The sequence below is a fragment of the Ambystoma mexicanum genome, chromosome 5q, assembly GCF_040938575.1.
Source record: "Ambystoma mexicanum isolate Mex_15411 chromosome 5q, UKY_AmexF1_1, whole genome shotgun sequence".
NCBI lineage: Eukaryota > Metazoa > Chordata > Amphibia > Caudata > Ambystomatidae > Ambystoma > Ambystoma mexicanum.
Window position 1 is genome coordinate 870,513,690 of NC_090933.1, and position 14,022 is coordinate 870,527,711.

At 45.9% G+C, this 14,022-nt stretch overlaps 1 protein-coding gene across 1 annotated transcript in view; it reads left to right on the forward strand.

Annotated features, from left to right (window-relative positions):
- The window catches only part of TMEM67 (transmembrane protein 67), a 2,125,990-nt gene that overhangs the window by 865,610 nt on the left and 1,246,358 nt on the right, over positions 1 to 14,022 (forward strand). Inside the window, exon 12 of the mRNA XM_069621352.1 lies at positions 13,073 to 13,229. Coding sequence (XP_069477453.1) covers positions 13,073 to 13,229 — 157 coding nt within the window. The remainder of the gene's footprint in view (positions 1 to 13,072; positions 13,230 to 14,022) is intronic.

The following is a 14,022-nucleotide window of genomic DNA, read 5'->3' on the forward strand; positions in this document are numbered from 1 at the left end:
GCTTAGCATTTTAGAGAAAGCGGCCTCGACCCCCTCAGAGACAGCTAAAGGTGATACCCTGGGTGAAAACCTGAAAAATCAAAATGCTGCCAGTCGTTGCACCCGGCAAAAGAAACTACCCCAGAGCATTATGAACCCTCGAGTAAAGGCAGTAAGACCGCATCATCGACGCCGTCGTCGAAGGTTTCTTTGACTCATAAATCTGCGTCAACGCCTTTGTCGAAGGGTCCGTCGACGCATAAATCTGTTGCATCGACAGTCTTTGACGCCACTGTCGACTTTGATGAAAGACAGACCTACAACTGTCACTACATCTCATTCAATAGAGGTGCCGAGGACTTCAACCATGACCTCGAGGATGCCGTCGACAACTTTGAAGACTCCGAGTAGGATTCTGATCCTCTCGAGTACTTCGAGGTCCCTTCAAACTTTTTCAACGCCCTTTTCAGGTTTGTCAAAGCCTTTGACTTCCACATCGACAACTTTGACATTTTCTAAATCAGTGACAACACATTTGGCCCCTTCTGCTTTAGAAATGGGTTTTAAACCATATCCTAGGTCTGATTACTTTAGAGCTTTGTCCTCTAAATATGAGGAAGGGGAGGATTCCGACCATGAGAGACCCTTTGGGTTGCAAAGGACCACAACACCCATACCAGAGGAATTTATCTCTGAAGAGAACAGGTTAAAGATCTTCAAGACTCTTTACATGAAGCAAGTGGTTTAGATACTTCTCCAGAAGTAGAGTTTGCTAAACCAGACCCTGGGGAGCATGCTAAGACCCCTTATAGGGTGCTGATGGCCAGAATAATAGAGTTCATGGGGTGGTCGTCACCTACACCTTCTTTTCGGCAGGATGATCTTACTGACATTTTAGTTAAAGGTCCACAGGAAGAGCCTGTTGTTCCTTTTCATACTGCTTTGAAAAGAGAAATCTCTGCTAATTGGGAAACTCCTGAAGTTATCCCGGCAGTTAACAAGAAATGATCTGCCAAATACAGGGTATCTGCTACAGACCCTGAATATTTGAGCAAACATCCAACTCCAGAGAGTTTGGTTGTACAAGCAGCAACTTCATCAAATAGTAGATCTGCATACCCTACTATTCCACAGGACAGGGATGATAAAAGGTTTGATGCTATGTCAATAGAAGTCTTTTCGGGATGTAGCATGGTGCTTAAATCTATTAACGCCACTTGCACGCTTGCAAGATTCAGCCATACACTTTGGGAGTGTGCTTCATCTGCGGCTGACTGTCTCCCGGAAGGAGAGGAAAGGAAAGCATTTTTAAACATCACTAAAGATGGGAAAGATGCAATGTGCGAGTCCCTTCAAACAGGCATTGATTCTGCTGACAGTATTATCAGGGCCATGGCGGCAAGTACTACAATCCGCAGATTTGCGTGGTTGCGAAAGTCTGGTTTTGCTCCTGATGTACAAGCCAGACTTTTGAACATGTCCTTTGACCGGCGGCTCTTCTTTATTTGGTAAGAATGCTGATGACAGCCCGGAGAAGTTACAAACATCTAAGGCAGCAGTGAAATCTATTGCGGCTGCAATCCGTCAGACTCTGAATCGCCCCTCAGGAACCTCCTGGAGAGGTAGGTCCTTTCGCTTTTAAGGGGCCAAAAACGATTCACCCGTGGTGGACGGGTTAAAGGTACAAAAGCCGCAGCAGCAGGTGCCACTTTACCCTCGGCATCTGCGTAAACCGCTTCTAACCCCCTCTGATGTCTCCCCTCACAAGATACCAGTAGGGGGCAGGTTAACTCAACATCTGGCAGAATGGCAGGCTATTACGTCAGATGCGTGGGCATTGGAGACAGTTGCCCAAGGTTACTGCCTGCCTTTTCTACACACCCCTCAGAGTCATCCACCGGGGAACAACTCTTGGAAGTTTCCAGTTCCGCTCCTTATTCAGGAGATTGTAGACCTGCTAGAGAAAGGTGCCATAGAACTGGTACCTGTAGCGGAGAGGAACAAGGGTTGGTATTCCCCTTACTTCCTAGTTCCAAAGAAAGACGGAGGACTGAGACCCATCTTGGACTTACGAGAATTGAAATTCCTCAGGAAGGACAAGTTCAAGATGGTAACTCTTTCTCAGATCCTTCAGGCCCTCCAGCTTCAGGACTGGTTGGTATTTCTAGACCTTCAGGATACTTATCCATGTGCCAATCCATCTCAAACACAGGAAATACCTGAGGTTTGCAATTGGCAACTCTCACTATTAATTCCGAGTTCTGCCATTCGGGCTGACCTCCGCCCCGGGGGTCTTCACCAAGCTAATGTCGCTAGTGGTGGCGTGTCTAAGGAGGGAAGGCATCCATGTCTACCCCTACCTAGACGATTGGTTGATCAGAGCCATTTCATCGGAACAGGCTCAGATCCAACTAGATTATGTCTGCCACTTCCTTCACAAGCTGGGCTTCTTCCTCAAATTAAAGAAGTCACAGATGATACCATCACAAAGACTCCAGTTCATTGGAGCGGTCCTGGACACTTCCCTGGGGAGAGCCTCGCCACCGGTGGTGAGAGCCCAAGATATTCTGCATATGGTCACCAAATTTCAAAATGCCCAACTTCTTCCAGCCTTCGACGTTTTGAGGTTACTAGGCCTCATGGCATCCTGCATCTTCCTAGTGCCAGAGGTACCCCTGAGAATGAGATCTCTCCAGTGGGCGCTGAGAACTCAATGGTGAGCAATTCTCAGGAAGAATGACAGATCTCCTTCAAGTCCCGGACAGAGTGGCTCGAGACCTTCAGTGGTGGGCCTGTCGGGAGAACATTTTGAAAGGAGATCAGTTTTGGCAACCATGGCCGGAGATAACAGTAGTCACGGATGCCTCACTCACGGGGTGGGGAGCTCATACCAACGGTTTGACCATCAGCGGTCGTTGGTCTCCACCAGAGTCTAGACTACATATCAACCTGTTAGAGCTGAGAGCAATCAGACTGGCGCTGAAGGCTTTTCTGCCATCTGTACAGGGGACAAATGTCCTAATAATGACGGACAACACAGTGGCCATGCACTACCTCAACAAAAGAGGAGGCGTATGATCACTGCCACTGTGCAGAGAGGCGATGCAGCTCTGGTTTTGGGCAATTCAAGAAGGCATCTCCCTATCGGCAGTTCACTTAGCCGGTGAGAAGAACTTGACAGCGGACACTCTGAGCAGGCAGAACAGAGTCTCCCACGAGTGGGAGCTAGCTCAGGAAGTCCTTCAAGAGATCTTTGCCCTTTGGGGAACCCCTCAAGTGGATCTGTTTGCCACCAGTATCAACAGGAAGTGCGATCAGTTTTGTACAAGGGAATTTCCCCCCGAGAGGAGCTCTAGGGCACGCGTTCGTAGTAGACTGGGAGTTTAAACTCCTGTACGTGTTTCCTCCAGTCCCTGTCATTCCTCAAATGATCAGGAGGTTGAGAAGATTCCGGAAAACTATGATCCTAATTGCCCCAGATTAGACCAGGAGAACGTGGTACCCGGACCTTCTGGACATGTCCATCTGCCCTCCGATTCGTCTTCCGCAAAGAGAGGATCTTCTCTCGCAGAAGGGAGGTCAGGTTCTCAGAACCCTCAACCTTCACGCTTGGTCTCTGAAAGGTTGAGATACAAGGATTGGGATCTCCCGGATGACGTCATGGAGGTGTTGCTTTCGGCCAGAAGGCCAGCAACAAAAACTTTATACTGCTGCCGTTGGAACAAAAATGTTGCACCTGGTGTAGAGAAAAGAATATTGAACCCTTTTCATGCAGTACACCAATGGTGTTATCTTTCTTGCTCTATTTGGCGAATTCAGGTCTGCAAGTTGGTACGATCAAGGGCTACCTCGCAGCACTGTCAATCTTTAAGCGCACTGGGAAGGGGCCATCATATCTCAAATTACCCCTAGTAATCCAATTTCTGAAGGGGTTAACTAATGTCTATCCCCCAAAGCCGTTCTAAGTTCCCTTGTGGGACTTAAATCTAGTCTTAAATTTTCTGATGGGTACTCCCTTTGAACCACTACATTCTTGTTCATTAAGATTTCTCACCCTTAAAACAGTCTTCCTAGTGGCTCTAACATTTGCCAGAAGAGTGAGTGAATCACAAGCTCTTTCTTGCAAACCTCCTTATACAATTTGTCATAAAGACAAAGTTGTCTTACAAGTGAAGCCCAATTTCCTCCCAAACGTGGTCTCTGAATTCCACAACACTCAGAAAATAACCTTACCTTCATTCTATCCTCCTCCCCATCCAGGGAAAGAGGAAGAGAGGCTACATAGGCTGTATCCAAGGCGTGCCTTGAGTTTTTATATCAACAGACTTGCTAGGATAAGGCAAGCAGACCAACTGTTTGAAGGTTATACAGGACACAAATTAGGATTGCCAATCACAAAACAGACCATTTCAAGATGGATTATTTTAGCCATTCTAGAATGCTACAAATTGGCAGGGAAAGAGCCCCCTCAACATTTTAGGGCTCATTCAACCAGGGGTATCGCAGCCTCTTCTGCTCTCCAAAGAGGGGTGCCGATTCAGGACATATGCGCGGCTGCCACATGGTCGTCCGCTCATACTTTTACAAAATTCTACAGTCTGGATTCCTCCTCTAGCCAGGAGACGAGATTTGGCAAAGCTGTGTTACATTCTGTTCATTCTTAAAGGGAAATTTTCCAATTTTACTCCCACCTCCTCTTTTACACAACTGCAATGGTAGTCTATCAAAGATAAGGAATACGTCGGAGGACACAATCCCTTCGAAGAACAAATTACTTCTTACCTTGTAACGTTCTTTCGATGGGATGTTCCTCCCACGTATTCCTTATTGCCCCTCCCATCCATCCCGCAGTAAAACTTCCTTTGTAGTTGCAAGTTAGGCTCCTTCAAGGTCAATAACCAATTCATGCACAGCTAATTTCAAACTTCAAAACGGAACTGAGCAACGATCGCGCGCGAGTCTATACGCACGATGACGTCGGTGCCGAGACGGAGGCTGTTGAGGGACACCAGCTCGACGGACGTCGACGCGCAGCGGCCTCTACTGAAAACATTTCTGAGGCCAGCAAGCTGGGATGTAATCTATCAAAAATAAGGAATACGTTGGAGGAACATCCCATCGAAAGAATGTTACAAGGTAAGAAGTAACTTGTTCTTTTGGTTGCGGTTACTTCCGCACGAAAAGTGAGTGAGTTGCAGGCACTTTCCGCCAAGCCACCCTTTACTGTTTTCCATAAGGACAGGGTTGTCCTACGGGTGCGGCCTTCTTCCGAAGGTTGTGTCAGAATTCCATTTGAGCCAGAAGGTAACTCTTCCGGCGTTTTATCCTCCTCCACATCCTGGTAAGGAAGAGGAGAGGCTCCATAGGTTGGATCTTAGGAGAGCTTTGAGTTTCTATCTCTCACGGATGTCGCGGGTCAGAGTGGACGATCAGCTCTTTGTTGGTTATGCTGGAAGACACTTGGGTCAGGCTGTTTCCAAGCAGACCTTGTCCAGATGGATCATTTTGACGATCTGAGTGTTACCGTTTAGTGGGAAAGGACCCTCCAGTAGGCTTATGGGCTCACTCTACTAGGGGTGTAGCTGCCTCCACTGCTCTGCAGAGGGTTGTTCCTATTCGCAACATTTGTGAAGCAGCCACATGGGCCTCTGTCCATACTTTTGTGAGACACTATTCCTTGGATTCCATCCACGGGCAGGATTTGGCCTTTGGTAAGGCAGTCCTCTATTCAGCCATTTGATTGGGCATTCTAAAATTGTAAATTCTTTTCCCACCTCCATACGTTGGTACTGCTTTGGGAGTCTGTCATAGATGTGGAATACGTCAGAGGACACAATCCCCTCAAAGAACAAGTTACTTACCTTATCTGGTAACGTTCTTTTGATGGGATGTTCCTCCGACGTATTCCACATCGCACCCTCTCAGACTGCCCCTCTACAGAATTTCTTATGCGATTGCAACTTATGTTTCCGCAAGGCTTCCTGCAGTCATACTGGCAGGAGATTGGTGCCACACGTTCTGAGGAAAAAACTACAACTGCGGCTACGGGCCCCGTGCGTCCTATATATAACAACCGGTGACGTCGACCCTCGATAGAGGCCCTCGCGGGACAACGGATCGACTTCGACGCTGGACGCCCTCTGCGGAAACATTTCCGAAGCAGCACAGCTGTGGTCATTACCTGTCATAGATGTGGAATACGTCGGAGGAACATCCCATCGAAAGAACGTTCCCAGATAAGGTAAGTAACTTGTTCTTCTGGTATTTATCCAATATATCTGCTTCTTTGCTATGAGAAAAGGGAAGAAGCTTACCATCTTTCCCGACCTGACCTTCGAACCAGCGAAATGACACAGCCCTCGCTGAGGCTTTCCTACAAAGAATTTCCCGAAGGCAAGGGAGTAGTGCAGGGAAGTCCTTTTTTGGTCTTAATGGAAGGATTGCTATATAGAAAAGAAACATCCACAGACGACCTAAGTAAAACTCAGTTAGTAATCCCTAAAACCCACTGGAAGATCATACTAGGGATTGCACATTCCCATCTGACAGGGGGACACCTGGGACAATCCAAGACCCAGGCACACATCAGTGGGAAGTTTTAATGGCCAGGTATCCATGCCGATAAAAAGAACCTTTATTCACACATGTGAAATGTCAGAAAACCAGTACTCACATCCCACTGCCAGCCCCTCTGAATCCTTTACCAATAATAGAAGTCCCTTTCTCAAGAATTGGGATGGACATCATTGGACCTTTTCGAAACGTCTAGACTGGGTAACAAATATGTCCTCGTGATTGCCGAGCACCACCACCCAGCAAATTCTAAAGCACCTCCTACCATATTTTTCCAGGGTTGGCTTTTCTAGGGAACTCCTGACGGATCAAGGATCCACTTTCATGAGCAAGCTCATGGGTGGAATCAAGGAGCTGCTCCATATTGCCACCTTACTACGAACTACAGTTTACATCCCAAAACAGACGGATTGGTAGAAAGATTCAACAAAACACTCAAAATGATCCTAAGAACGTTGATAGATAAGGACGTGAATGACTGGGACTGTATGATTGCTTGGGCACTATTTGCAGTAAGAAACCCCCCCCCCCCAGGCATCCACTGGATTCTCTCCTTTTGAACTACTTTATGGTAGGGAACCTAGAGATGTCCTTGACATGCTCTGGGAGACCTGGGAGGAAAGAGAAGAGGCACCCATTCCTCTTTCGCAAACTACTACCAGATTGCGAGAGCATATGAGACATGTTCGAAATCTAGTCTATAATCATCTCGAAATGGCCCAAATCCAACAAAAGTCCACCTATGACAAAAATGTAAATTTAAGATTGTTTTCCGTAGGACAAAATGTATTGGTCTTCTTGCCTACCTCGGAAAACAAACCTGTCTCCAAGTGCCATGGGCCATATGAAATGCTGGAACGAACAGGAACCTCTACTTATAAGGTAGCACAAACTGACAGGAAACAAAAGATTCATCTATATCATGTAAATCTCTTAACGAGTGGAAGGAAAATCTGTCTGCCTCCAATGCCACAATACTATCCTGTTTGGTATCAGAAGAAATAGATAACTTTGAATTAATTCCTTAAAAGCTATCTAATCAACAAGAAGATCTATAAGATTTAGTGCTATCATTTCCCAATGTATTGTCGGAGAAACCAGGAAGAATGAAAGGCACTTATCAATACATTAGAACACCCAAGAGAAATGTCGTCCATCTGAAACCATATAGACTCCCAGAAGCCTGTAAACAGATAGTGGTTGAGGAAGTGAATAAAATGTTTAGAGCTAATATTATCGAACCCTCTTCAAGCTCATGCCCCCCCCCATCATATTGGTCACCAAACCTGACCATTCCTGGCGGTTTTGTATAGTCTTCCGCCAAGTTAATGCCATTTCTGATTTCGATGCCTACCCTATGTCTCGCATCGATGACCTGATTGATAATCTCGGTAACACCACTTTTCTATCAACCCTAGACTTAACAAAAGTGTACTGGCAGGTCCCACTGTATGGACCTGATAAGGAAAAGACAGCTTTCATGATGCCCTTGGGACTGTTCCAGTTCAGTCCTCCCTTTTGGCTTACACAGGGCTCCAGCCATTTTCCAATGACTTAAAGACAAAATATTACAGCCCTACTCTGATTTCTGTGGAGCATATATTGACGATATCGTCATTTATAGTAAAACTTGGGAAGATTATCTTTTCCATCTCTTTACTATTGTGAGAGCCCTCAGAGAAGCTAGCCTAACTGCCAATACATCCAAATGCAGACTGGCCCAATCAGCTGTGAAATACCCGGCTTCTTTGTAGAGAATGGTAGTTGTTAGGGAGAATTCTCTGTTTAGGCTGAATTTCCTAACCTAGTGAGTCCCCCAGCAGCTTTGCTGGATTTTTGGGATTTATCTTTTTCTCCTGCCAAGATTGAGACTCTTTTACCCTCACTCTTGGGCATGATTTGAGTGTGTTTCTTTGAATCTAGATGTGTTTAATGGGCTATGGGGTCTTTTACTCCATAGGGCTTCATGTGTTTTTGTGATGTGTGTTACACAGCACCCTCAGTGCAGTGACACAGGGGTGCCATAGCGACCCCCCAGTATAGACTCCATACCCTGGGACTGACTACTGTCTCCCAGAGCATGTAAAGTCACCATTGACTTTACTAGTCTTAAATTCTGAACAGAACCAGTACAAACCATCATATTGTGGACGTACTGGCTGGGGCAATTCAATTGCCCCGGGGTCTGTTAGTCGAGGGTGCACGTCTCCGTCCCCCCTGATCGAGTTTTGGCTGGTGGCAGTGGATACTACTTTTTATATTCTACCGCAAATATTTTCCTATGTGATTTCCCATTGTTTTAGGCTACTACCTTTATTTAATTATTTACTGTAGCCTCGAACATACCGCCGGTTTATTTAATTAATATTAATTCTCCGGTTGGTATTTTTTGCCAAAACTTGATTCTAAAATGGCGTTTGTGTTCTCTTCTGTGACTCTAACCCAAGTCGAGCCCTTTGTTCCACTTTTTGGCGGGCTTCTCCACAGAAGCCCTCCAAAGTGGTGCCACTCTGTCTGGGGTACTTAGGAGGGGTGGAGGGAAATGTAGGCACCGTGGAATGAGTTGCCTAGGCAACTCAAGTCGCACTCCATCCTGATTGGCCCAAGTGGTGAGCCGGCCGGCTCACCACTTAGCATGTTTGAGTGACAGCTAGGCTGAGTGAATGGGGGTTTGCTGCATAAAAGCAGGGCTTTGGGGACTGGAACTTCAGAAGTCGCCACAGGACCTAAGAATCCGACGAGGGAGAAGCTGAGCCGACCTGCCACGACGACACCACCGGTGGAGCCCTGCTGGACTGCCTCACCACTTTCCCAACGACAGAGATCTCCCGCCGGAGAGTCTTCTTCCTTTGACTGGTGGGGATAACCAGTTTCACCGTCTTCTCGCTTTCCCGACGTACCTCGTGGCCGCCTTGCCCGTGCCAAGCACCCCGGCCACCGGGATACCACGTTTTACCATGACCGCGAAACAAAGGTACCACCTTTAACCGGAAAACTCTGCGGCTGGTTTCTTCCCTGGTAGTGCAACAACCTTCATCTTTCCTCCAGGTCGAGATCTTCTCTTCCCCTGGACCACGACGCAACTTGCACCCACTACCAGGAACAACTGCCACCGCTGGAGGATCCTTCCCACTTAAGGTACCGTGTCCCGCCTGGCTTCCCTTGCGACCGACTGTACGGGGTAGATTTAGCCCCCGGCTTTCGAACCTGGGTTAGTCTGGGACACCCTGGCTAAACTTTCCTAAAGCCTCTCTAAACTCTTTTTGAACCCTCTGCAAGACTTTCTAAGCCTAGTGTAACTATGTGATCTTGGGCGCATTTGTGCTCTGCTCTCTCTAAGAGTGGGCCCAGCCTTTGGACTTTGGCTCACCAGTGACTTCCGCCTTGCTAACAGTGTTCCTGAATCTTAGAGTGGTGTACCTTTCCATATTCTGTCTTTTTCCCTCCCTTTCTCACAAACATATTGGAGTGCAATCTAGTTAAGCGCTCACCTCTGTATGAAAATAAGTGGTGTTTTACTGTGACTTATCTGATAAGGAAAAAGGTGTGTATATATTACAATAGTAACTGTGTTTAGAATATTTTACAATAAGAGTGCTGGAGTGTTTCAATTGTGTGTTTTTAAATAAATAATTATATACTTTGATACCAAAGCTCTGGTCAGTGTTTGCTTGTATTATTGTATCTGAGGGCCTATTGTGTATACTTTGCATACTGCCTAACTCTTCTTGAGGGAAGTCTGACTGCTCAGCCACAGCTACCAGGTAAATCTGGGTGGTGCAGATTGCTACCAAGTGGGTTTACGGCCAACACCTGTAGTCTTAAATCTTTTGCAGTGGTCCCTAAGGGAACTGCACAGGTTTCTGCCTAACAGTATTGTCCAACCTCAATGTGAGAAAATGAAGGCTGTCCCAGATACCTTTACTCCTAAAACTAAAAGATATCTTGAAGCATCCCTAGGGTTAATCGGTTATTAGCGTAGATTTATCCCAAACTTCCCAGACAGGACAGCTAGGCTGACAGACAAATTAAAGAACGCCGAACCCCAGAAAATTCATTGGAATGACAAGGGTGATAGGTTACAACAGCTTTAAAGAAACCCTGTGCTAGAACCCGATCCTAAACATAGTAGATTTCTCAAAGGAATTTGTATTACAGACGCCTGCTTTACAGGGCTAGAAACAGTCTTGTCACAGGTTTGCAACGGATTGGAACATCCAATTTACGAGTCGCAAACTTTTCCCGCGTGAAAACAATTACTTTGTGCTGGAATTAGAGGCCCTTGCCATCAAGTGGGCATTAACCCACCTTAGATACTACCTCCTAGGAAATAAGTTCACACTCATCATGGATCATTCTCCACTAGTTTGGATAAGGCAGCAAAAAGATTCAAACCCTAGAGTCATGTGATGGTTCTTAGACCTGCAACCCTACTGTTTCACTGTGGAGCACCGAAAAGGCAAAGACCAAGGGAAAGTGGATTTCCTTTCTCAGTTCCCTTGTGAAACAGATGTGGCTGCATCACATAGGGGAAGGGTATGTGAGAAACCTGAAGGGGTCTCACCCGCTAGTCCCCAGGAATTTGTCATCCAGGTGGCCAGGATATGGCCATCGTTTTTGGATCCAGTTCATGGGGGTGGACCAGTACGTGAGGATCACCTGGATGGGGGGGTCTTCAGGGAGTTGGAGACCGGATGGCGAGACGTGGTATCCGCTTCCCTGCAACACCTTTACCCCACCCTACTAGATAGGATACTTAGGCACTCAAACTCCCCACCCCCTTTAGACACCAACACTTTCCCACGGACAACTCCCCGTGAGTGAAAACAGACTAACACCAGAGCTGCATACCTGACCTGTCCCAATACAATGGTCAGGTAAGGTCAGGCAATTACTGATCATTACACACACCTGACTTCCATCACACTTGCCCAAACAGAAAAAAGGCAGAGCACAAACGCACACTTCTGAGCAAGGCAAAGCACATGAGCAAGCAACAGTTCCAAGATGGCAGTTTAATACGAGGAGAAAGACGGCAAGATTGGAGAGGGTTGCAAGGAGGAAGGTGCCCTTGACCTTTTCAGAGAAAGACCATTACTTTCATGAGCCTTGGAGAATAAGAATTATAAGACCTGGAATTAAAGCTGAAAAAACCTGCATAGTGTTCAGGAAGTACCCTGGGCTCTTCCGCATCGATAGCCAAGGCGGGGAGGAGCGTTTGCCGCTTTGTTACTGTCCTTGGTTCCTACAACAAAGCAGCGCCAGTAAAGTCAGCACAGCCAGTGAGTGAATTGAACAGCAAATGAGTGACTGAACTTTTGAAGCCAAGTTAGATACCGTAAACAGTGGTCCGGCACCACATGTGTGCTCATTCGAAGGTTTCTGTTAGGTATCCAACTGAGAGCTGGCAAATGTAAAAAGGAATTGTGAAATTGAAGTGGTCCTGCAACAGGTCAAACTAAACCCTGTGTACATTTGAAAGTCTTCTGTACTTAATACAAACTGATATTGGTGTAAGGGGAAGGATCTGAACCTGTCTGAGGGCGATCCAGTGTGAACCAGAGTCACCCGAGAAAGAATATTCTCTGAATATTGTAAAGCGGGATCTGAGCCTGGAAGTGGGGGACCAGGGTGAAGAGTAAATAACCTGAATTGAGTATTGTAAGAGGAAAATACATTTTTTGTTTGTTTTGGTACATCAGGTCCTCCGAATCGAGAGACCTTGATATGTAAAGAGACTTGGGCACAGAAGGCCCTGATGCTGGTAATTTAACTGTGACCTCGTGCCAAAGAAGCCAGAGTGTGCTACGCCCGAGTGAACTGCCTTGTCCCATGCTGAAAACGTGGGGAAGGGAGACCAACGGCCTGAACATCCCGACATATAATTTTTGTAAACACTTCTTTCTTTTTCATAACATTACACCCACACTATTTGTATTTAGAGGTAAGGATTGGCAATATTTTTCTTTTTAGTATAGGCCCTTTTAGTTTGTCAAGACACAACTAGGACTGTTATTATTTGATGGTCCTAGCTTGCTCCCGTCTGTAGATTTAGGATTAGATAGGCATTTATCATACCCTTTTTTGAAGTTCAGTAAACACCCTTGAACTGTGGTCACTTGTGTCTGTTTTACTGTTGATACCATGCCTTCCTTACAATGGTGAGCGGATAAACGCAGTCACATTGGTATTGTTTCATACATCTACATATTTATTATGATGTAATTTCATTTTTTAGTTTTTATTGTAGTTACTGTAGGTTTTTAAAGTGTGTGCTGAGTTCTTCTGATTGTTGGTTTCCCCAATCCCAGGGGAACACTTGAGTATACAAATTGATTACCACAGTTGCCACATGGGATATACTTGTTGCCCATTTATTTTTCTCATAATGCAACACGTGTCACAGGCAGTTTCATTATAACTACATGTTTCATTTAACAAATCGATTATCGTTTTGTTAAGAAGTGGGTTCATGGTAAATTTTTTAACTACAAGGAAACATTGTTTTGTTTTTGTATAGTGCACTTTGTCTCTATCCAAGATCCTATTGGACCACCCGGAGCCGGTTTTCTATGATGTGTTCCTCTCCTACCAAGAAACCAATGGACAACAAGATCTTTGGTCTGTTCCAGTGTTGAACCTAAATCTTCAATACAATGAATTGTTCATCAATCAAGGTAACACCTTTAGAAGAGTAGCATTTGATGATAAAATTTAAGCGCATGTGTCTAATTAAAAAATGAGCATGTGTATAATTAAAAAAATAAATGATTGGCTGTGTTAAAGCATTGACAGTCTTAGAGCTGCTGTCAAGTGGTGGGGATAACCACCAGTATTTCTCAGGGCAACTTTCCACTTACTGTTTTGTAGCCCTTCTGCCCCATTGCAGAACCGTACCAGTCATATGTAGATCAGTATTTAAACTGCCACCTATATGAGCAGTTCAGCCCAAACTGCTGGGTCAGGTCCTTTCTACGTGGAAATATAAGCAACCCCAGACACGGTTCGGCCTATTTGGCCCTCATCAGTGAGGTGAAGGGTGCTTCCCTATGGTACAGCAAGCAAGCAACCATACCCATGTGGGAATATCCTTTGTTCTAGACAAACTACATCTAAAAAATGTGAGGGCTCTTCCAATCCAACAGATTTCAAATCGGACACTTCTTGCCAGTCCTGGATTTCTTACAGTTGCTAGGACTTATGGGATCCTGCATTTTTATGATGCCAGTGGCCTGATTATGAATGAGGTAGCTTCAGTGGGGCTTAATTACGGACCTGCTTCAGGTCCTAAGCAGGTTTGCGCAAGATCTCCTGTGGTGGATCCACAGAGAGAACCTTATTGCGGGAGTACCTTTTTGTATACCGTAGCCAGAAGGGACTGTGGTTACGGACACATCCTTGGTGGGCTGGGGCACTGATCTGAGAAAGCTGGTTTTGAGCGGGCTGTGGTACATGGTAGAGTTGAGGCTC